Source organism: Oryctolagus cuniculus, chromosome 7, assembly GCF_964237555.1.
Source record: "Oryctolagus cuniculus chromosome 7, mOryCun1.1, whole genome shotgun sequence".
Taxonomy (NCBI): domain Eukaryota; kingdom Metazoa; phylum Chordata; class Mammalia; order Lagomorpha; family Leporidae; genus Oryctolagus; species Oryctolagus cuniculus.
In genome coordinates, this window is record NC_091438.1 from 145,865,208 (window position 1) to 145,889,769 (window position 24,562).

Sequence of the window (24,562 nt, forward strand, 5' to 3'; positions counted from 1 at the left end):
AACTGCAGAATAAGCCCACTTCAAATACTTGGTAATATATCCAAGAAATATGAGGAGACCTGATTTTCTGCATTTTTAAAGACAGAAATCTAAACTAATCGCAGAATATTTAGAAATACAGAGAAACTAAAAAATAAAATGAAAACTCATCATAATCCCATCACTAAAAATTCTGATACATTTTTAGTCCTTTTTATACACATGTATACCTCTTGACATAACAGAAATAATCCCTATCATGTGAAGGGTTTTATAAATAGTCTTTAAAAAATGTAACCTCACCTATTCTATCAAAGTAACATTTTTAATGGCGATATGATATTCTTGCATGGTTACATACCACAATTTAAATCAATCTCTAAGATTAAGAATCTTTTTTTATAATATTTGTCACTGTCATGACCATCCTTGTACACTTAACACTGGTGAGGTTTGTTTGTTTGTTTGTTTGTTTTTTGACAGGCAGAGTTGACAGTGAGAGAGAGAGACAGAGAGAAAGGTCTTCCTTTGCCGTTGGTTCACCTTCCAATGGCCGCCACGGCCAGCGTGCTGCGGCCGGCGCACCGCGCTGATCCGATGGCAGGAGCCAGGTGCTTTTCCTGGTCTCCCATGGGGTGCAGGGCCCAAGGACTTAGGCCATCCTCCACTGCACTCCCGGGCCACAGCAGAGAGCTGTCCTGGAAGAGGGGCAACTGGGACAGAATCCGGCACCCCGACTGGGACTAGAACCCGGTGTGCCGGCGCCGCAAGGCGGAGGATTAGCCTAGTGAGCCGCGGCGCTGGCCAACACTGGTGAGGTTTTAAAACACTTGCCCGAGGCTGGATCTCTACAGTGGGAAACACTGACAAAGTGCACGCTCCCTCACGGGAAGCTACATCCCCACAAGCCACGAATGAGGCCCATTCTGCAACATCTGCACCAAGATGGATATCTTACTTAGAAATTCTTTGCTAATTTCACAGGAGAAAAATGATACCTAATTTTAATCTACATGTCTTCATGATTGATGAGGATATATTCTTCGTGTTCTTATCATTTACATTTTTTCTGTGAATTATCTGTTTACGTCCTTTGCCTACTTCTCTGCCTATCTGCGCCTTCCCTATCAATTTAATGAGCTATTATGTATTAAAAGTATTACTTCCTCATTTATATTTATTGTAATATCTGTACCTTCCCCAATCGATCTTCATTTGTTTCACTTTGTGATTTTGTCCATTGCTTTTTTCATTTACAAAGTCTTTCCCTATTCCATAAGAAAATAAATTCAACTATTTTTGCCTGGTTTTAAAAATGTGTTTTTTCTCCTCTATCTGGAATGTCTTCTTGTCTGGTACGAGATGAGCTCCTAGTGTTGTGGTTCTCTCCGCTCTTCAGTGCTCCAAAGCCTTTCTCTGACTGATCCTCGGCTCCCGGCCCTCCGGGGCGACCTCCGCGGTGCGTTGAGGCTTTGTCTCAGGTCATCTACTGCAGCCCGCTGGCTCGCCAGCGCCGTCACAGGGTGCACCCTGCCGCGAGGCATCTCACATACGACCTTAGTCGCAGATGTGCCTTTGAGGAGCTGATGCCAAATCCTGGCAAGGCTACAGAGAGCCCCCCAGAGTGGCCATTGATCACGCGCAGCTCAGGACCACAATCTGCAAGGCTCAGGGTCATTCAGGAGGGTCAATGCCCCGGCAGTGGACACAGGGTCAGGACTAGGAAGAGACACGTCAATTCCTAAGGTCACCGACCTGGGTCTAGAACCCGGAAAAGTTCAGTGAATCTACAGGAAGGCAAACCCGGGTGCAGCACACGCTAAGGGAACATCGCCTTTCAGGCTTGCATCAGAACCTGGTTTTGCTGACCAGGACCGGAGAGGAGCTGGCCTGGAGCCTCGCGTCTCTCACGTGGAGATCCCCAGACGCCCGGGTCACCGGCACGAGCTCCACACCACGGTGGAGAGCAGAGCGCACGTTACCTGGACTTTGAGCTCCAGTTCTCGGATCTGGTCTTCCTTCACCTTCATGTCCATTGTGAGCTTCTTGCCCTCTGCTTCGAGTTCTCGGATCCGATTCCGTAAGGTTTCGGTGCACTCTCCCCTTTTGAAAAAGAGAAGGAAATAGAGGGGTTTCAAAAAACTACAGGTTTACGGTTGTCCCTCAGAATCACGTAGGGAACTGGCTCCAGGATCCCCCTACAGATACCAGATACCATGATCTATGGATGCTCAAGTCCCTTTTATAAAAAGGCACAGTATTAGCATATAACCCATGTCCATCCTCCTGCATGCTTTAAATCAACTCCAGAATGCCTGCAGATCCAAGTCCATGTAAATATCGTATAAATAGTTGTTAGACTGTACAGTTTAGGGAATGACAAGAAAAGTCTGTACATATGCAATTTTTCCCCAAAGATGATCTGTGGATGGGTAAATCCACAGCTGCAGAACCCATGGATGTAGAGGGCCAAGTGCACTTACAGTGCAGAGCCGTTATTTCTCTGATACTCCAGGGCCTGTCAAGTTTTAGCTTCTGTTCAAGAGATTCATTCACTCTATTATTTGATAATTTCAACAGTGACCTAAAATTATTATTATCTACAGGAGCCAACAACTAACTTCTTCAATCCTTACATCAACATGGGATATACTCCCATTTCTCAGATGAGAAAACTGAAGCTACATAGACATCATTTTACTTCAAAGTCACTGAGGCTTGTTGGTAACAGAACTGCAATAAGAACAGGTTTTCAGGGCTGGCACTGTGGTACAGTAGGTTAAGCTGCCTGCAATGCCAGTATCCCATCTGGGCACTGGTTTGAGTCCCAGCTGCTCCACTTCTGATCCAGCTCCCTGCTGATGACCTGGGAAAGCAGCAGAGGATGGCCTAAGTGCTTAGGCCTCTGCACCCACTTGGGTGATTTGGATGAAGATCCTGGCTCCTGGCTTCGGTCTGGCCCAGTCCCAGCTGTTGTGGCCATTTGGAGAGTGAACCAGCGGAAGGAAGATCATTCTCTCTGTGTTCCTCCCTCTCTCTACCTTTCTGCCTTTTAAAACAATCAGCTAATCTTTAAGAACAAAACAACCCCAGAGGGTTTCCAGCTTCCCCATCAGCACACTTGCCCCCAGGCCGTGGTGACACGACACTGGGCACACAGGGCTGAGAGACAGAACGGAACACGTCATCTCCAGCAGGGCAGCGAGCTAGGGAGCAGCTCTTCCCTCTATGTTGAGAGGCCACACGTGGGGATTTCACCGTTGCTGAGTCACAGAGTCCAGAGCGCAAGAAGGGAGCAGCACTGGCTGCCTCCCAGGGTTATGGCAAGAACAAGTTAGAGAGATGATGGCACTGAGCAGGCACTGTTAGTGTTAGGAGCAGAAACGGCACGATGACTAGGCGTCCTCTGCCTACCAAAGAGGGAAGGGCAAAGACCGCTTCAGACTAAAAACGGCTCTAAGGATGGAAAGGGTGGCAGCGGGGGCCAGCCAGGGGCAGGAGCAAAACCAATATGCCTAACTAGAAGCAGAAGGCTCTAGAGAAGACACAAACACCCAGGGACGGACTCTCAGGCCTGGAGACAATAAACAATACGGCTAAGGGAGCTGTGTGTCCTCGGGGGAATTGCTCAAGAAGGGCAGGTGCTAGGTGAATTAAGCAGAGTACTGGCCACACTAGATTTCTGTTCAGGAAAATCTTCAAGCACAGGCGCAAACCACCCCACATCCCAGGCAGGCTGGTCAAGCAAGGGTCTCTGGAGTCTGTCCGGCCACTGGGGCCCAGTGGGCTCGGCCATCTGCAGGCAGAGTCCTGGGGCAGGCAGGGCCACACAGGACGGGTATTCTCACTCACCATTACTTTCCGAAAGTGAAGTGATGACTCACCAGCTACTCTGCACATGCCAGAGCCCCAGAAAGGCTAAGAACAAGCCAGGGGCTGGAAAGGGAGTTACTTGTTGAATACAACGAAGCAAACTCAAGAAGAATTACAGTTGAATTATACCACATAGATACAAATTAGGTAGGACATTTAAAGTGAGACAAACAAAACAATACTAATTTACATCTGCCAACCTATGACTGATCCCCTATACAGATGGACTTCATAAATCTACACACACACACACACACACACACGGAAAAGGGAAGACTCCTTCCTAATGACTGTCAGCTGTCCCCTCCCCTTGCTAGATCAGTTTTTGGAATACTGACACAGGAAGTAGTCCCCAGGTTTCATTACTCCACAGATTTAATGCTATGCAACAGAGACTCATATTTCACTTATTTTCATCTCATTTGAGAGTTCATTGACATTCCACAAAGATAGGATCAGTGAGTATACAGCTGGTGGGCAACCAAGATTTGTGCACCGCGCTGATCCGAAGCCAGGAGCCAGGTACTTATCCTGGTCTCCCATGTGGGTGCAGGGCCCAAGGACTTGGACCATCCTCCACTGCACTCCCAGGCCACAGCAGAGAGCTGGCCTGGAAGAGGGGCAACTGGGACAGAATCCAGCGCCCCGACCGGGACTAGAACCCAGTGTGCCAGCGCCACAAGGCGGAGGATTAGCCTATTGAGCCGCGGTGCCGGCCAAGATTTTGTTTTAAAAAAAGATTTATTTATTTATTTGAAAGGCAGAGTTAGAGAAAGAAGGCAAGACACACAGAGAGAAAGGTCTTCCATACTCTGGTTTACTCCCCAAATGGCCGCAACAGCCAGAGCTGGGCTGATCCAGAGCCAGGAGCCAGGAGCCAGTAGCTTTTTCTGGGTCTCCCACGTGGTACAGGGAGCCAAGAACTTGGGCCATCTTTCACTGCTTTCCCAGGCACATTAGCAGGGAGCTGGATTGGAAGTGAAGCAGCCAGGACATGAACTGGTACCCACGTGGGATACGGGCACCACAGCTGGCAGCTAAATCTGCTATGTTATAGTGCTGGCCTTGGCAACCAGGATTTTATCTTTCTCTCATTTTAAGACAAAAATTTTAGAAACACCCCCCACGTGTGCGCACACACACACACACACACACGAGTAGAGTGCAACGAGCACTCTAGGAAGGGAAGTCGAGCCCAGATGGAACCTCTCAGCACTCAGTAATGCTCGGTTCTGCAGAGTGACCAGCAGCCTTTGCTCTCAGAACGGTGAGGCCCCCATCCCGCTTCCTAGATGAGGTCCTAAGGATGACAGCACAGGCTGCAGAGTTTAAACCAGCCAGCAAAATGGACTTAAAAGTGACCCATCTGTGCTTGACTGCTAGCTGTCCAACCCCGCCCAAGGCATCAACTTCCCACCTGTCCTGGCACAGGGAAAGCCAACCGTGGATCACCCTCTCAGGTGGCAGCCGTACCTAGATGCAGCAGCAAATGCAACAGCCCGGGCAGCAGTGGCTTCTTCTAACTTCTTCCTTTTTTTCTCCTCCAGTAATTGCTTTTCTACAAAACTTCGGGCTTCCTGCTCAGCTTTTAGCTTTTTCTCCAACTGGCTGATGTTCTGCTTGTCTTTCTGCTTCATCTGCACAGCATTGTGTAACCTATATGGAAACAAGTGTCACACAGTCTTAAAATGAAAACACTCACTCGCGGCCTCTCGGCATCCTCCTAAGGCCCAGTGAACAGGAGGCCTGAAGAGCCAGCTCCTGCACACGCGCTGCTGGAGTGCCCAGGGTCAGGACGCCGCGCCAGTATCTACAATTCCCAAACACCAACAGACCAACTGCCTTGCAAGACACAGAATCGGACCCAGCCTCCGCTCCAGGTACATGATCTTCCCAAGGCAGTTCAGAAAGGAAGACAGAACGTTGCTAGCAGAGGGACTCACTGCAGAACGACTCTAGTGTCCTAAAGCCCCGGGGAAGAACTCCAGTCCTCCGCAGCCGCACTGATGGGACCAATCCCCCGGAACCCAGGGTAAGGGGTGCGAGGGGAGAAGTCTTTCTGAACACAGCTATGCTGCACCTTGCCTCTCTAGTGCTCCAAACCAGTCTCTTAAAGAGCCATGGGATGCTTCATTTCGGTTGGAAATTTCAGCCGTACGCCCATCACCTGCAGTGCTACCTACCAACACCAGGTGAGCTTACTAGGGAGGGTCTCTAGGCAGCAATGCTAAAACCACCACGAAAGTTGGCCAGAAGCAATGGAGAAGTTATCTGCCTACAACGGCTCTAGCTTTTGAATTATAATCCTTAAAAATGTTGGCCTCCTTTCTCGATAGAGAAAGCTCAGCGTGTGTAACAGTAATCACTACCACAGATACACGCTGCTTAGCAACTGAGAAAGTCACTCAGACCCACGGTGAATCAACAAGTAATCCTGGAATGAATGAATGGAAAGCTTGGAGGAGTTTAGACACCGGAGCTGGCCTCTGCCTGCCTCTTCTAATAAAACCAAAGTTTAGCGTCATTAGTGCCTGCCAGAAACCAAAGTCAATATCAAAGCTGGATCCTCTGAAAACATTCAAAGGAGCAAAATGTTCAAATTGTGGCAGGACTACTTATCAATTTTACGTATATTATCACAAAAGCTCAGAACTTTTAAATTAAGACACACTACTAAATGAGAGAAGACAAACAGTAACACTACTACACTGTTTTATTGCAAGGAGATTCTTGCAGTTTTATGTGTATGTCGGCTATCTGCTATTTTAAACACGCTGTGTGAAAACGTCCCTGCTGTCACCTGAGTGCTGCACGCCAATCCCCCAAACAAGAGGATCAGGGAGCCCCTGCGCGGGCGGCGGCCCCGCCCCAGGCCGGAGGGGCCCACGTACTTGTTCTGCAGCAGCTCGTTCTCCTGCCGGAGCTGGCCCATTTCTGAGCGGATCCCTCGTTCCGTGCTCGAGAGGGAGCTGATCTGACTGCGCAGCTCTTGTTCCACCTGCCGGCTGGCTTGCAGGTCAGCCTTTAACTTTTTAATGTCTTGTTCCAGCCTGGAAGGAAAAACACAGTGATTTCATCTGGAGAGGGCCCACGGGGTTCAGTGACAGCCTCGGGCTGGGGCGCCCCCGGAGCTGCTGGGGGGCGGCAGAGGCCCCGGCTGGCCGCTCCTGCCCTTCAGTCTGCTGACTGCAACAGAGTTTGCAGAGTGATTCCCACCTCCTTCCACCATGGGCAACTTTCGATTCCCCCAATGTCTGTGAAGTGACAGTGAGGACAGCGCTGCTAACAGGAAGGAGGGACGGCAGAGGAGGCGACTTGTCCACGCCCCTCAGCTGGAGACTCAGCACACAGCGCTCTGAGACATTCTTACAGCTCGGAATCTAGGGTCTGGGACCCCCTCCCCCCACAGGCCTAGGGAAAACAGTGTCGGCAACGGCTCCTGGACCGTGGGCTTCCTTGCAGGAGATGCTAACAGATCTGGTGCCTGTGGCAGAGGGAGCACCAGCCTCAGCACGGTGACAATCCCGCGTCGGGAATCACAAGAAACTCCACCCGTGAACTGAAGCCTCTTTATTCTTCCATGGCTTCCTCGGGCCCACCTGTTTCCTTTAATGCAACGGAGTTTCACTTTAAGCTATGTGTGCTGGGAGACCAGTAAATGCACAGGTCGTACTGAGCAGGCAACCAAACAGGTAAAACCAAGTCCATTTCTCTGAGAGAGGACTTTAAAAATCAGTAGGAGCAAGAGACACGTAACCGCAAGATGACACACGGAGGGCTACGGTCAGACACGTGCTACCAGGAGCAATGGCTACAGCTACTGTTTCGTAAGAACTTCGGTGCCAAGCACTGTTCCCTATAGGGGCGCTAATGGTCGGAACTCACTCCATCTGCAAAACCGTGGGCTGGGTGCAACTGTTATTCCCATTTTCCCAGATGGAGAAATCTGGGCCAGGAAGGCTGAAGCCCAAGGCCCTCCCAGGCAGCAGCTGCAGGGTCCATTCTCGTCACCTCTAGGCCAAACGGCAGCTTCGTCATCCACAGCACGGCAGTGCTACCTGTGTTCTCAGAGGAAAGGCTGGGCAGAGATGGGAACTGAGTCAGGCTCTGAAGACTGGCAGCATCTGGAGTAGTGGAAGGGAGCGAGGGACATTCTGGGGGGAAAACGGCCTCAGAACCTACAGGTGGGAACAGCCACAGATATGCGAGGCAAGACAGGCTTGCGCTAGGAACAGTGGGAAAAGGTAGCACGGGTGTGTCACATGGGGCCGTGGACAGTGGCACTGGAGTTCAGGCCAGGGAGAAGACACTTTTTTCATCAGGATACAAACTCACAGGCAGGTACAAGTCAGTGTGCTCGGATGAGACGTGCTGAGTCGTGGACTGTGCACACCAGCAGAACCACGATTCCTGGGGGGCAATGGTGGGTCGTCTTTGGGCCTGTCAGCTCCATGGACTGAGTCTGGACAGACTCCAAGGCCTAGCATAGTGATCTGCACTTACCCAATACACAGTGCCTAATCTCCCTGAGAAAACCAAAGAGCAGCCTGAGTTACTTATCTACCTTTAGGCCACTTATGGAGATTTCCAAACCCCAAATCACAAAATACTGAAACAGGCATTCTGTAAATGCAGCAGCCAGGTCTCCTGTCCAGCGTCTGGGAGTGCGGCCTAGAAACCTTGTGTTCCAGAAGCCACGCTGGGTCTCCTGACAGCACCAGCTCCCCAGGGAAGGGTCACAGGACAGCACGCCACACGTTCCCTATTGCCAGGGTTATTCCAGTTGAATGTGTTCTTGGAACTGCTCTGAACATGACAGGTCACCAGGCCACCCTTCATCCCCTCATCACTCAGGGAGGTACCAAACAGTTCGATGCTGTCAGGGCATCCCCAGGAAGAGGCTTGGCTAAAGAATGTGTTGGGTAATTTACCTTTCTTGAGAAGTGGATTTCACAGTCTGAGGACTGCATTTTGGGTAATAAGGGTGGCTTTCTGATGAGACCAGGGGACCCAGCAGAGTCCAGCGCTGGGGCTCGGGAGCAGGGCTCTAGACGGCTGCAGGGCCGATGCCGGGCCCTCAGCAAGGCGGGACCCTCAGCAAGGCGGGACCCTCAGCAAGGCCGGACCCTCAGCAAGGCGGGACCCTCAACAAGGCGGGACCCTCAGCAAGGCGGGACCCTCAACAAGGCCGGACCCTCAGCAAGGCCGGACCCTCAACAAGGCTGGGACCCTCAACAAGGCTGGGACCCTCAGCAAGGCCGGACCCTCAACAAGGCCGGACCCTCAGCAAGGCCGGACCCTCAGCAAGGCTGGCCTGCCGTCTTCCAGGCGCCGCTCCCTTGCTAGAGGCTGCTGCTCTCAAAGGCCCTGCCGGGCTGCTCTCGGGTTTCTGGACCTGACACACTTACGGCCGGCTGCTGACTCGCTGCTTCAGATCAGCAAACCGTGCAGGGTCACATGCACAGGCATGGGAATCAAGTTCCACACAGCCAGCCTGCTGAGGTCCAACTGGGCCGCAGTGGGCAATCAAAGAAACATTAAATCTTTGGAGGCTAGAGGTCATGGTTTTGTATTATTACTCTCTTCCATTTTTCAAGCTTTAAAGGCCAAACTAAGAATAACAATATTTACTTGGAGTAAAATTCTAGAGATTCTTGAAAAAAATGTAAAAGTCCAAAAGAGCTAATACAGTTGAGATCAAAGTATCAGAGTGCAACTTCTGGAGAGCGGGGAACACCACGCAGCCATGACAATGCCGTCAAAGATAACGGCAGCACGATACGACGGAAAGTAAAGCGAGCGGCTCACCTGAGATCCTAAGTCACACACTGCGGATCTGTGCACTGCTCTGCGTGTGTGTTACACACCAGTTAGGAAAGCAGGTGAAGCATACAGAGTTCCATCTCAAGAGACAGAACCAAAACAAGTCACGATCTTCCTAACTGCAGTCAGTCACTTTGTAAAACTCAGAATCACTATTTTCCAAACTGCTGCAGAAAGCCTGCGAGTTGGCACCGGCGCCCCCAGTTTAAGAAACACCAACCTCTAGGTACAGTGCCTAAGGACACACAGGAGAAAAAAGCACCAAACGGCAAATTTCTCAGTTACTTTTCAAATTTATGCCAGACGATGTTTTATTCCCTTTCTACACAAAGCATTAATTGAACCTTGAACATTCACTATATTTTAAATCTTTATTGATGAAGGCTGTAAAAATGGCTTATAATCCCATATTAGATGTACTCTTTATAAAAGTGATCCCCAATCAGTATCAAAAGCAAATAGAGGCCGGCGCTGCAGCTCACTAGGCTAATCCTCCGCCTTGCGGCGCCGGCTCACCGGGTTCTAGTCCCAGTTGGGGCGCCGGATTCTGTCCTGGTTGCCCCTCTTCCAGGCCAGCTCTCTGCTGTGGCCGGGGAGTGCAGTGGAGGATGGCCCGAGTACTTGGGCCCTGCACCTCATGGGAGACCAGGAGAAGCACCTGGCTCCTGCCATCGGATCAGCGCGGTGTGCTGGCCGCAGCACACCAGACGCGGCGGCCATTGGAGGGTGAACCAACGGCAAAGGAAGACCTTTCTCTTGGTCTCTCTCTCTCTCATTGTCCACTCTGCCTGTCAAAAAAAAAAATAAAAAATAAAAAAAATTTAAAAAAAGGGCAAATACAACAGGGGCTGGTGTGTTGCTGCAGGTTAAACCACTGTTTCAACATCAGCATTCCATACTGGAGTGTCGGTTTGAGTTCCAGTTGCTCCACTTCCATATAGAATATAAGTACATCACACTTCCAATAAAAATGTAAGCAACCCACAATTCTCTCATCCAGGCGGAATCCCTCACTGTATACATTTGGTCTACTTCTTTTCTGTATGTCTTTTTTCTTTTTTTTTTTCACATATGGAAATATATTTCATACTAGTTAGAGTACCACAATACATATCATAGACACCTTCTCACATTATTAGGTACCTGTCATAAGGAATTATTGTATGATACACCATTGGATGGATGTACAATATGATCTTATGTTCTAAGACATATCTAAATTTTTGCATTTACTCAATAGAAAATTATACATCATGAGTTATAAAATAATTATGTGAGTTAGCAAGTTGAGCTGAATTAAGCCAAGTGCTAAGTCAAGTGCTAAGAGCATTTACTCAACAGATAATCACTGCTTGACTTAATGGTATACTTAACCCTGTGGCACTGAAGGTAAAATGCAGACACATGATTTACTAGTGTGAAGACAAGAAGGCTGATTAAATGGTGTTAAAAGGTTAATGCAAAATCTTCAAATGTACTCATGGAATTTTATTAAATGTCAACAGCTGCAACCTAAATTAGAAGCAAGTGGTCAGAGAGAAAATGAGGCAGAAGTAACAGTTTATAATTTTTGCAAATAATGTCAGTATACAAGGATCAAAAGAACAGAGGAAAAAATTCACCTGCAAGCTTCAGAACTGAGTGCCCTTTCTTCCCTTCACTATGGAATGCTCCTACTAACAGCTACAATCTCATCCCAACACAAAGAGAAACTGAACCAGACACTCCTTAGCCAAACTTTAATAAGGCTTAGCCAGGAAATACGTAAAGGCACTTGCTGCCCACTCAGCTCCGTGGGACCAGTTTGCACCTTTACGAAGGCCTGTCTCATGGCATCACTCTGGAGACAGGTAGGGCCCATGGCAAAGCTGATGTCTACAAGAATTATGTCCATATCTGTCAACTACAACCCAGGATTCTAAACCCTTACATTTTAGGCCCAGACAACCTTCCTAGCCATTTTACGGAGAACTACAAGAGTCCCCCACGCGGCAGGAAGCTGTGAAGCCACCACTGAAGCCAAGTCCCCAGGCAAGAGCTGGGACTGTTCCTCCGGAGTCAGTGCCAGACTACACTCCAAAGCAAAACTGCCAGGGGCAGGGAGGACCCTTCTGGTCCACTCTGAACTGTAGCTATGTTTTCCCTTCTCCTTGATCTCACCCAACTGAGGCAATCTATAATGCGAATTATTGATACTTGCCTAATTTTAAAAGGAAAAGACTTCCATTTTAACCAGGGGCCATCTCTTAACTAACCGAAAGAATGAAGTTCAAATGTTGGCCTCTGGCAGGCTGAGTGTGTATCTGGAAGGTGGACACCTGACAGTCAAGCAGCACCAGGATTCATGTCCTGCATGGACTGATCCTGAGGTGGCAGGGAATACTGCACCTGAACGTCTGCAGTTCAGATCTTTGGCCGATGACTGCACTGCAGCCCACAGCACTACAACTTCACTGCAAGCTTAGAAGACCGCCAGGAGCGAGGGTTTTCTAAAGCCTGCCCGAGGCTGCAGGGGCCTGACCCTGCGCACAGAGCAGGTCAGAGGCAGGGCCGCAGCACAGCTCCCCAGGAAGCAAGCCCTGAAAAACAGGCCGGCACTCCGCCGAGGGACGAGCAAGCTCCCAGCACTCTGGGAAGCAGCTCGCCCACATCCCTGAGGGCTGCTGCTGGCCCTCCCGGGCCCCTGGGGAGGACGAGGGGCGCTGCTGGTTGTCTCCGAACCCTCGCGAGTTAGGGACACAGGCACTCCAGGCTCCGCAAGGCAGACCTCACCCTGCTGCTCGCCTCGCTTGGAAAGTCAGCTCCAAGTCACGCAGCCCAGCGGCTGAAAGGTGGCTTTTCTGCAGGCCCCGCACACCTGCCCAAATGACACAGTCCTCGTTCCCAGACAGCTCTGCCTTGAATCACACCACCCCCTAGGAAGAAACGGCCTCCATTCCGCAGTCTCAACCATTCTCCAAGGTCCACGTACAAAAACTAAACTCTCCGGCAAGAGGCGCTTTGCTTCCTTCCCCTCTGAAGCTGAATTCCGCCCTGGTCGCCAGCACTTCCCACCTGGTGCTGAACCACTGCCCTGCGCTGGGTCTGTGGTGGGGGTGCTGTCCAATCTTTCCTTTGCTACGTATTTCATTCCCTTAAGACTGGAAGTCCGTTGAAGCCAGGGACTGACTGAGCTACAGAATTAGAAGCTTGGATTGCATTTCTGAAGTTTCCTCCGATCCTGACAGATCACGTCGCTAACCCTCATTCCGCGTCCACCTCTTCAGTGCTCAGAATAGAACGCGGTCGTGTTATGACATTCGAGGCTCTGGAAACCACCTAGCTACAGCAGGCCGCCAGAGTTCTAATTTAAATCGTGCTGAAGGAGAGGAGGCTGAGTGGATGTTTGCTTATGGAGCAGGCAGGTGCACATGCGAAGAATGAATGAAGAGCAGCTGCTTCATCGGGATAAGTGCCTGACTCCACTAGGAGTCCCCGGGTATACATTAATCAGACCAGACAAGGCTTGTTTAGGGACCGCACAGCTGTCTGCACAGAGCTGCACTCATAAATCAAAGCTCTGTCCCCAGAAGCAAGACCGATTCCCCTCCGAACCCCACGCTGCAGGTCTTCCACACCAACAGGATGAGTAGCCTGGGTCACTCAGAGAAACACTACTCTGAGTCCACGGTAGATGTGCCCTGGTACGTGAGGCTGCGATGACCTGAACCTGTGCCAGCATCTTTTATAAACCAGAGCTTCGGAGCTACCGACACGCCGCTGCCTCGGGTCTCACCGTAACCACCACAACTGCTTACCAGGCACAAACACCCTGACGACTCGATGACGAGGTGGAACAATTACAGACTGCTTCCTAATCTGGCCAACACAAAAGGTACACGCGTTAGTTTTCTTTAAGGAATGCACAAAGAATCCTAGAGACTTTCACTTAGGGAAATGTGCGGATTTATTTAAATTCTTTAACAATAAAACTGTGTCAAAAGTGGTATTTTTAGTAAGGTCCTTAAAGGAGTAGGGTCCGATTTAATATTCTGTATCAAAGTCTTCAAAATGTTCCTATCTGTTGATGCAGCAAGTGGGAGATGCACACAAAGATTTATGTAAAAGTGCTTTTGTTGCAATAAGAAAAAGATCAGAAGCACTTAAATATTCAATAGAAGACTGGCTAAATTATAGTACATCTATGTATCTGACTGCATTTAAAAATCGAATTATTAACTCACTGAGGAAGATTATTCAATGACATGGGAGAATTTCATGATCGAGTCAGTGAAAAAAGTTATAAAGCCTTATATGGCTGGTACTGCGGCTCGCTTGGCTAATCCTCTGCCTGTGGTGCTGGCACCCCGGGTTCTAGTCCCGGTTGCTCTTCTTCCAGTCCAGCTCTCTGCTGTGGCCCGGGAGGACAGTGGAGGATGGCCCAAGGGCTAAGCCCCTGCACCTGTATGGGAGACCAGGAGGAGGCACCTGGCTCCTGGCTTCGAATCGACGCAGCACGCCAGCCGTAGCAACCATTTGGGGGGTGAACCTACGGAAGGAAGATCTTTCTCTCCATCTTTCTCTCACTGTCTAACTCTGCCTGTCAAAAAAAAAAAAAAAAAAAAGCTTTATATGTACTATGAATTGTTTTGTAGAAGTAGCTATATATATGTATATAGTTATAAAGTAACTTTTCTCTCAATTATAAATTAAAATGTTAAAAATAAGTTTTCCATATTTATCATAGCCGATTTTGAAGATGAAGAGATAACCACTGTTAACTATATATCCTCAGCATTTTTTATTACATATATGTATATTTTTAAAGATTTATTTTATTTATTTGAAAGACAGGCCGGCGCCGCGGCTCACTAGGCTAATCCTCCACCTTGCGGCGCCGGCACACCGGGTTCTAGTCCCAGTCGGGGCGCCGGATTCTGTCCCGGTTGCCCCTCTTCCAGGCCAGCTCTCTACTGTGGCCAGGGAGTGCAGTGGAGGATGGCCCAAGTACTTAGGCCCTGCACCCCATGGGAGACCAGGATAAGTACCTGGCTCCTGCCATCGGATCAGCGCGGTGCGCCGGCTGCAGCGCGCTGGCCGCGGCGGCCATTGGAGGGTGAACCAACGGCAAAGGAAGACCTTTCTCTCTGTCTCTCTCTCTCACTGTCCACTCTGCCTGTCAAAAAAAAAAAAAAAAAAAGACAAAGTTACATAGAGAGGTAGAGGCAGATACAGCTAATAGATAGATATAAACATAGATATAGATATATGCAAGGGGGCCGGCACTGTGGCACAACAGGTTAAAGCCTTGGCCTGAGGTGCCGGCATCCCACATGGGCGCTGGTTCGAGTCCCAGCTGCTCCACTTCCAATCCAGCTCTCTGTTATGGCCTGAGAAAGTAGTGGAGGATGGCCCAAGTCCTTGGGCCCCTGCACCCACATAGGAGAGACCCAGAAGAAGCTCCTGGCACAGCTCCAGCCGTTGCGGCCATCTGGGGAGTGAGCCAGCGGCAGATGGAAGACCTCTCTCTCTGTCTCTACCTCTCTCTGTAACTTTGTCTTTCAAATAAATAAAATAAATCTTTAAAATATACATATATGCGATAAAAAATGCTGAGGATATATAGTTAACAGTGGTTATCTCTTCATCTTCAAAATCGGCTATGATAAATATGGAAAACTTATTTTTAACATTTTAATTATTATTTCATAATTGAGAGAAAAGTTACTTTATGATTGTTAAAATTTATTTGAAAAGCAGAGAGAGAGAGAGAAAGATCTTCCACCCGCTGGTTCACTCCCCAGATGCCTACAATGGCTGGGGCTGGGCCAGGCTGAAGCTGGGAGCCTGGAACTCCATCTGGGTCTCCCACATGGGTGGCAGGGGCCCAAGCACTTGACCCATCATTTGCTGCCTTCCGGGACGTGCATTAGCAGGAAGCTGGAATTGGAGGCAAGCCAAGGCTTGACCAGGCACAGTGGCAGAGAATGCAGGCGTTCCAAGGGGTGTCCCAACTGCTGCCCCCAGTTATTTTAAAAGAGTGGTGGTTGGTCTGCTTTCACGGCTGCTCAGCATTCACCGTTACTCTTGGATTCACCCACGTCACAGGCCAGTTGCAGAACAATGCGAAAGCCTTGGGGAAGATCCAACTCCTTTACTCCATGCACTTTCCTGGTCACTCCAAGGAAGGGGAACTTGGCCTTCTGAAGCTGAGAATGGCTCAGTCCCTAAATCCACAACTACGTGCATCTCATCACTCCCTTCCAAAATGATCATCTTTCTAAATCTAGATTCTAGAACCTAGGTTGACTGCTCTGTGCTGGCCTCTAGGCCTCACACAACACTGGCCACAGAACAGAAGGCACCGCTTGGACACCAGGCTCCCGTACTACACGGGAGGTGTGGAGAGGCCCAGACTACACCAGTGTGCCTACGTCTGGGTCCCGGCATGCCTTATGCGCCAAGAACATAGCAGAAGAATCTGACACGGAAGAAGTCGCCAGCGCTAGGCACAGCGGGTCTGGGCAGTTCTCTGCACCACATGGTTTGAGAATACCAGAAGGCCAGAAACCACCCTTCTTCTTCTTCTTCTTCTTTTCAGATTTTATTTATTTTATTTTAATTAGTTAATTTTTAAAGGAATACAAATTTCTTAAGTACAACTTTAGGAACACAGTTATTCTCCCCGCCATACCCGCCTTCCCACCCTCTCCCTTTCCCAGTTCCATTCTCCATTAAGATTCATTCTAAATTAACTTTGCACACAGAAGACGAACTCTAACTAAGTAAAGACCAAAACCACCCTTCCGATCACGAGGTTGTCCTCTCTGCTTCTGAGCGTTCTGAAGGTCACAGCCAGCACAGGAGTTCCGTGGGAAGGGGAGATCTGACTCTGGGGAGGCACTGTCAGCCTGTGCTTGTCTTCCAGGAGCACAGGTCACCAGACAGGAGGCGGCAGAAAGAGCCACTGATACACAGCAGGTTAGTTCATGGGACCAACCAGATACTCCCTAACAGAAAGGCCTTGCTCTGAGAGTCAAGTTTTGATTGGTGGTGCCAGGGGGTGGGGAACGAAGCACAAGCCCAACAGGAAGGTCAGGAGCAGAGGTGGCAAACTGGTGAGTCAATCTGACCCACAAGAACATTCTGCTTGACCCTACCCCTACCTGACATTAACAAAAACTGCTTTCTAACTGGGAGATTTCACAAATAGATAACCATTTTGGGCATCTATTCAAGGTATCAAGATTTAGCAACACCAGGCCTACAATCTTCAATGGCATCAACTGGCTGTCCTCTTTAGAAGAGTTCATGCCCCCAGACTCCTGGGTGTCAGGTGCAGTACTGACGGCCAGTGAAGACGATGCTGGACCCCAGAGTGCTCCCCCAACCTGTCCCACTTGTTCCTGGGCCCTATGCCACTCCTGCAGGAGTCTGAGTGCAAGGCTTACTGCGGAACTTGGGGGCACAGGGCAAAGGGAGGCGTGATGGTCCTCCTCAGTTGGCTACTCTGTGCTTCTGCTTCGGACCTCTCGGAACACTCTCACAGGAAAGGTGACATGCACTGTATGATACAGGAGTTGTCACTCTTCGTATTAAAAAAAGAAACTAAAATTTGTTTTAATTCTGAGAGTCCCAGCTAGTCCAAAGAGCCAGTTTCTAAATGATAGCATGAGTAATATTTAAAGAATATGGTTCCTTCTCCTTGAGGTTACCTCCCCTTCAAGGAATCCACCCTTAATCCCCTTAGTTGGAAAATGCGATTCATTATGTGCCAGCAGAGGTATGAGTCAGTTTAACACAAAGCCTTTCCAGGTTGTGCACCAGTTTCTTCTTGATTCTAGCAGGGAAACTTTCGGTCTATCTAGAAATCACTGTTTTGATAGAATCGACTCTCAGGACTCACTATGAAAATTTTCTTATGTGCCCTGCCTCAAAATGACTTACGTGGTATTCTGTCATTTATTTATTACCTCCCTATTTGACCCCCTGCATACAGAGACTTTAGGTGAACTGCTTCTGCAAATTCACTGATGCCTGGGTTCAAAATGTTCCATGGCTTTTCAAGTTATGAAAACAGCCTTGTTGCAGCATGCAGCCATCATGCTTCTATTAACACATTTACATACCAGAATACTCAGAATACTATAGTTTAAAACTTCAATGGTTAAAACTAATTCAAACTATGTTGTGAATTAATATAAACAGGCTTGGGGCTAGCGTTGTGGCACAGCGGGTTAACGCGTTGGCCTGAAGAGCAGGCATCCCATATGGGCGCCGGTTCTAGTCCCGGCTGCTCCTCTTCCAATCCAGCTCTCTGCTATGGCCTGGGAAAGCCGTGGAAGATGGCCCAAGTCCTTGGGCCCCTGCACCCACGTGGGAGACCCAGAAGAAGCTCCTGGCTCCTGGCTTCGGCACAGCTCTGGCCGTTGTGGCCATCTGCGGAGTGAACCAGTGGATGGAAGACCTCTCTCCATGTCTCTACCTCTATCTGTAACTCCTTCAAATAAATAAAAAATAAATCTTTTAAAAATATATAAACAGGCTTAGCTAAGTAAAACTACAGGTACCTAAGTTTGATGGGCACAGCAGAAAATGAAGTCAGCTCTGACAATGTGTATCTGACAGAGTACTGGGCAAATATAAATCAAAAACACATTTCCACAGAGACAGGAAGCACTGACTGAGCAAACATATAGCTTTACTACTTGTTTTTTCCACTTAATCATTTCCAAATAATTTAGTAGCAGCTAAATTCAACATATTTAATCTAGTCGTTAGGACCTCTAAGTGTCCAGTGTTCATAGTCCTCATGCTAAAATTGTATACATTTTTACCAGTTTTATGCCTTAGCTAAAAATATGCCACCACAAATAGATTATACCCATAGGTCCCACAGGAGCAGAGAGGCCTTCCTTGAGAGCCACACTCATGGGTGGTCAAGTTACTTTGTGGCAACGGCTTCTCTGCACCGGGCTGTGCATGTGGCACGCCCAAGGGAAGCAGAAGAGTAAAGCCCACAAATCCCAAATCACTGTCTCCCAAGGTTAGATTCTCTTCTGCAAACTATCTCTGATACACAGGAAAATGCAGTCATATGCAAGAGAGAACAAACATGCCATTCTCTCTCCAGCACTGGAGATAATATATAAGCAGCCAAACCAAGGCTTTAAAAATAATTTTATTAATTTAATTTATTTGAAAGGCAGTGAGAGAGACACAGAGAGATCTGCCAATTCAATCCCTAAAATACTCACAACAGCTAGAGTTGGGCTAGGCGGAAGTCAGGAGCCAGGAACTCAGCCCAGGTCTCCAGTGTGGGTGGCAGGGACTCAAGTACTTGATTCACCACCTGCTGTCTCCCAGGGTGCACATTAACAGGAGTGGAACTGGAAGCACAGCCAGGGTTTGAACCTAGGCCCTCTGATGTGGAATGTGGGAGGCCAAGCACATATTCTAACTGGAGATCTCCTTGGAGGAGAGCTTGGACAGGAATGTAGGATCTGAGCTCCCTCTCCAGCTACCACAGACAAGGAGAATGACGTGGGACTGGCAGAGAAAGAGGGCCAGACCCACCAGGAGGGACGAATGAGACAAGGCTGATGACACTCCTTCCATGAAGTTCGTGACTGGGACTGGGCCTGTGCCCAGACTCCTCAGCCCTGCAGCACAGCCAACCCCCGCCAGGGCAGGCGGCTTTCTGGATTTAGTAGTCCCGCAGAAGACTTTTATGCCTTGTTTCTTCTAACTTTCAGACAATCCCTGGGCTTCCTGCAAAGACTTGGGGAAAGTACTGACAGAGTACTGAATTCTAAAACTTTCTGGGAAATACCAAGGAAAGCGGTGTGGAGTAGAAAATCTTCCTTTTTTTTTTTTTTTTTTTAAACAAAACCGACAACAACTGCCTAAAAGACAACAAACAGTGTGCACGGGACGCCTGGTCCTGGGCTGTCTCCTACTGCTTAGGGGTTCTAACTTCAAAGGCCTTTGAGCTGCACTGCCATCAAAGTGCCAAGCCCCGCCTTCCGACTCCCCTCTTTCTAATATCTTCCCCACCCAAAGGTAGAATTCACTCAGTAAGCCCCTTCTGTGCAGCAAGCACCTCGTACCATGATGGACAAGAGCACAGTCCCCCGTCCTTGCTGAGCCTGGGCTCTGTTACAGCCGTGACAATACTGCTGTAGCGACCCAAGCCAGATGGGGCAGACAGCACAGAGGAACGCTTCCCCACAGCCAAAGCCGCCTCTCTGGATGTACTTCAAGCAATCTTCTGGGCCATGAGGAACACAAGTACCCAGAAAATATACATTTTCAATGGGTTTATCCACTCTACAACCTTTTCACTCTCCCCTGTCCCCCTCCATCAACAGTCAACCTTGAGTTTACCCCACTACCTTTTAGACAGGCCTCCTTCCACCTTTCAAGAGGATTCTTTGCTGCCTTTCCTCCCTAACTACTGTAATTCCCTGATTAAGGCTCTTCAGGGCCTCCAGAAAGGAGTGAAATGGTCCCAAAGGCCACTCTTGGGAGACCTGCCCAGGGAATGCCCAGAGGCTCTGCCTCCTGAACTGATGGCTTAGTCTTACTTTCTCCCAGTAATCAAGTCCTGGCTTTTTTCTATTCCTCTTTTGTGTCTGTAACCGCAAGTTCAATGTTCTGAAACTTTCCCCCACTTTTCTGTTGCAATTTGGACCAGCAAGTTTGTTCCTCTCTCCTGGGGGAAGGAGTGAGCTCCACCCACTCCTAACCTTGACCCAGCCCAGTTCCTGACAAGGGACAGGAAAAGGTGGAAAGGAGAGCCGTCAGAACTGGGGTCTCGTGTTCCACCAGAGAGCATTAGCTCTTCTCTCTTCGTCTTGTTCTGTCTCACAGACACCAAGTCACACCGAATCCCACTACTAAAAATCAGTGTCTGAAGACATGGTCCTTTCTTTTCATGACTATATCATGTTCAATTGTGTGTAGAGATCTTGCAATGTGGGGAAATGAAAAACAAGCACTGTAAACTGTCTCTGACCATGCACTCAGGACCACACCCAAGCAGAAGCCCCACAGCCATCTCAATGCTGGCATCCGGAGGCCAAGGCTCCATTCAGAAGCCTGTGAACTGTTAGGGAATCGCCCTTGAGCACTCCGTGACGCCAGCAAAGTCTGGCCAAAGGGAAAAGCTGGCTGTTTTTGGCTTTAGCTATCTTCATTCTCCTTTTTGAGAGAAGCCTAAAATCACAAAACCTAAATACAAGGCTTACGTGGACCAGAAAGCAGAAGGAAGGGCAATGATATTTTTCTCCTCACAAGGTTAAACAAGAGAGGGATGAGTCACATCACAGAGTCCTAAAGCACATACTCAAGCGATTAGAACATTAGGCAGCTTACTTATAAATTAGGTTGTCATCAATCCCTATGCTCCAAAATATTTCTTTACGGCCCAGATCTGGTCATTTGAGTTAGTTCCTAGATGTAAGTATCAGTTGAACACTCCTCAGTGCAAAGGAAGGAGCTAAACTTTGTGACAGCGCTTCTCCATTTCTCCCTGTCCTCTGAGGCAGGGCCACCAGTGGCTTAGAGATTCCTGGAAAAAGTCCTGAGAAACTTCTCTCCATTTCCCCTTAGGCTCTCAAATCTCCAAATAAACAGAACTAATTATAGGAGCAAACTAAGTAACATTTTGGTGTGCTTAAAATAACAAAATGAATCTAGAGAGAAATAAACAGAGTGTTCAAAATATTACAGCTTTCCCCAGATTTCCATTTTCCCCTTAAGAAAAGGCTCTTCGCCCTCCCAAGGCTTCGGAATTTCTAGGAATTTACCATCACAGCCAGGCTCACGCCCCAGGACACAGGCCTCCCAAGCAGAAAGAACACAGCCAGTGATGGTTTCCTGAAAGGTTCCACCCCCGTTCTTAAGTCTTCCAGTGCAGGGTTCTTAGGTCTGCTGCACCAAGCTTTGACTCTTCCTGAAGTAAGGACAAATGTCATACCAGGTGGCTCTCAGATGTCTGGACCACACCAATTCCCAAGCTAGCCCTGGCCAGAGCTGAATTCTTGGAGATCTTATGAGCGTCCAAGGGTACACAAGTCGCTGGCTCTCTTCTGATCACAGATAAGTACATGCCCTTGTGTCTTTGGCAAGAGCAAACATCTATTAAACACTTGGAACAGCATCTCTCTAGTAGAAAGGAAAAAAAATGAATTTTGAAATTCTAAACAATTCTTCTACAGATTTTAGCTATGAGGTCATAAAATCTAGCTCAAATGCCAATCTTGGAGCCAATGTTAGTTAAATTTGCATTTATAGGAGTCAGCCCTGTGACATAGTAGGTTAAGGCTCTGCCTAGGATGCCAGCATCCCACATAGGTGCCGGTTTGAGACCCAGCTGGCTCCACTTCCAATTCAGCTACCTGCTAATGGCTTGAGAAAAGCAGTAGAAGATGACTCAAACATATGGGAGACCAGGATGAAGCTCTTTGCTCCTGGCTTCAGCCTGGCCCAGTACTGGCCCTTACGGCCATCTGGGGAATGAAACAGTGAATGGAAGATCTGTCTGTCTCTCCCTCTCTCAAACTCTTTCAAAATAAATAAATCTTTAAAAAAATTTTTTTCCATTTATAACAAACACAAAAACAAAAATACTAGCAGAACAATATAGCAGGTTGATAATCTTTTTAAAAGCAGCATGCTGGGGCCGGCGTTGTGGCGCAGCGGGTTAACGCCCAGGCCTGAAGCGCCGGCATCCCATATAGGTGCTGGTTGGGGTCCTGGCTGCTCTACTTCTGATCCAGCTCTCTGCTAAGGCCTGGGAAAACAGTAGAAGATGGCCCAAGTTAATGGGCCCCTGCACCAGCGTGGGAGACCCGGAAGAAGCTCCTGGCTCCTAGCTTCGGATTGGCGCAGCTCTGGCTGTTGCGGCCATCTAGGGAGTGAACCAGTGGATCGAAGACCTCGCTCTCTCTCTCACTCTCTCTCTCTGCCTCAAATACTACAACTAAGAGTAGAGCTGAGAGGCCGGCCCCTGGTCCTGGTACCGCCACTGCAGCTGGGCCACCTGTATCAGCCACTTGATCTTTCAGGGCCCGTTTACATCACTGATAAAAAAAGATGAAGCTGGGGCCTGACCTAGAAGTCTCTTAGGTCTTTTCCAGCTGAAAAAAGAATCATTCTAAATTTTACTAATTTTTGTCAAATACTCTTCTACTCAGCAAAACCATGGGTACTTAACCTTTACAACCCTTCATGCCAGGCACAATTCAACGACTTTAATTGGTAGATAATACTAATAAAAACAAACACTACAATAAAAAAGTATTTCTGGCTTGAATACAAAAAAGGCAATAGAAGACTTTCAACAGTTCTATAGACTATTGATCAGTTTATATTTTGTTAACTCAGTGTCTGAATTCTCTCCTTTAACCAGGAAACAAACAAGTAACAATCACCAGCGAGATACCCCAGAATCTTGGGTATTTGATAGGGAGCTTTGTGCCAAACAAAACCGTTGATCCCTCTGCTTGCAGGTCTTGAAACTTTAGGCCAGCAGTACAGGTGTTACATTCTGGCCTGCCCAACCTCAGAGAGTGACTGCCGAATGACTGCATGGACTTGACATGGAATATTCCACACCACGAGAAAATGAGGATTATGCTAAGTTGGGAATTCTTCTATGTAACTTAAGTGAAAAGGCAGGACACAAAAGCTACATATGCAACCCTAAAGGCACAATCATGAAAGAAAGAATTGGTAAGTTGTACTTCATTAAAATTAAAAATGTTTGCTCTCCAGGCCGGCGCCACGGCTCAATAGGCTAACCCTCCACCTGTGGCGCCAGCACACCGGGTTCTAGTCCCGGTTGGGGCACCGGTTTCTGTCCTGGTAGCCCCTCTTCCAGTCCAGCTCTCTGCTGTGGCCAGGGAGTGCAGTGGAGGATGGCCCAAGTGCTTGGGCCCTGCACCCCATGGGAGACCGGGAGAAGCACCTGGCTCCTGCCTTCGGATCAGTGCAGTGCGCCGGCCGCAGTGCGCCAGCCGTGGCGGCCATTGGAGGGTGAACCAACAGCAAAGGAAGACCTTTCTCTCTGTCTCTCTCTCTCACTGTCCACTCTGCCTGTCAAAAAAAAAAAAAAAAAAAAAAAAAAAAAAAAAAAAAAAGTTTGCTCTGTAAAAGACAGTATCAAGGGAATAAAAAGATAATCTCCAGGTTGGGAGAGAATATTTGCAAAAAACATCGGATAAAAGATTGTTATCCAAAATAAACAAAGAACTCCTAAAACTCAACAATAACAAACAGTCTGTTTTAGAAGTTTGCCAAAGACTTTTCCGAGATCTCTCACCAAAGACAGCAATGGCAAACAAGCATGAGGAAAGATGCTCTACTTCACACATCATCAGCAAGATGCACTGGTGACGCCCCCTGCGACCCCAGCAGACCGGCTCCAACGCAGACCACCACCACCACCACCACCACCACCACCACCACGTGCTGGCCGGGAAGAACGCAACCGCAACTCTCATTCACTGCTGGGAACGCAAGACTGCGCAGCCACTCTGGAAGACCCCTCCGTAGTCTCTTAGAAGACGAAACACACTTTTGCCATATGAATGAGCAATTATGATCCTGCAAATATATCCTAAGGTGATGAAAATCTATGTCCAGGGCGGGTATGGGGGCAGAGGTTAAAGCCATTGAGTGGGATATCTGCATACCATATTGGAGTATCTGGAGTCCGTCTTTGCTTCTGATGCCAGCTTCTTGCTAATGTGTACCCTGAGACACAGCAGGTGATGGTTCAAGTAGCTGGGTCCCTTCCACCTGAGAGGGAGACCCAGACTGTGTTCCTGGCTCCTAGCTTTGGTCTGGCCCAGCCTGTTGTAGGCATTTGGGGAGTGAACCAGCAGATGGAAGCTCTCTGCCT

At 48.5% G+C, this 24,562-nt stretch overlaps 1 protein-coding gene and 1 long non-coding RNA gene across 5 annotated transcripts in view; both read right to left on the bottom strand.

The window, feature by feature from the left end:
* Positions 1-24,562, bottom strand: part of MACO1 (macoilin 1) — a 77,546-nt gene that overhangs the window by 7,243 nt on the left and 45,741 nt on the right. For all 4 annotated transcript variants that reach the window (XM_070079065.1, XM_051856658.2, XM_070079064.1 and 1 more), the window contains 3 exons: positions 6,744-6,902; positions 5,326-5,508; positions 1,962-2,082 (listed from right to left, as the gene is read on the bottom strand). In XM_070079065.1, the coding sequence (XP_069935166.1) occupies positions 1,962-2,082; positions 5,326-5,508; positions 6,744-6,902 (463 nt within the window). The remainder of the gene's footprint in view (positions 1-1,961; positions 2,083-5,325; positions 5,509-6,743; positions 6,903-24,562) is intronic.
* Positions 20,281-24,562, bottom strand: part of LOC138850710 (uncharacterized) — a 5,178-nt gene continuing 896 nt past the window's right edge. Inside the window, exon 2 of the long non-coding RNA XR_011390836.1 lies at positions 20,281-24,560. This is a non-coding gene — a long non-coding RNA (uncharacterized lncRNA). The remainder of the gene's footprint in view (positions 24,561-24,562) is intronic.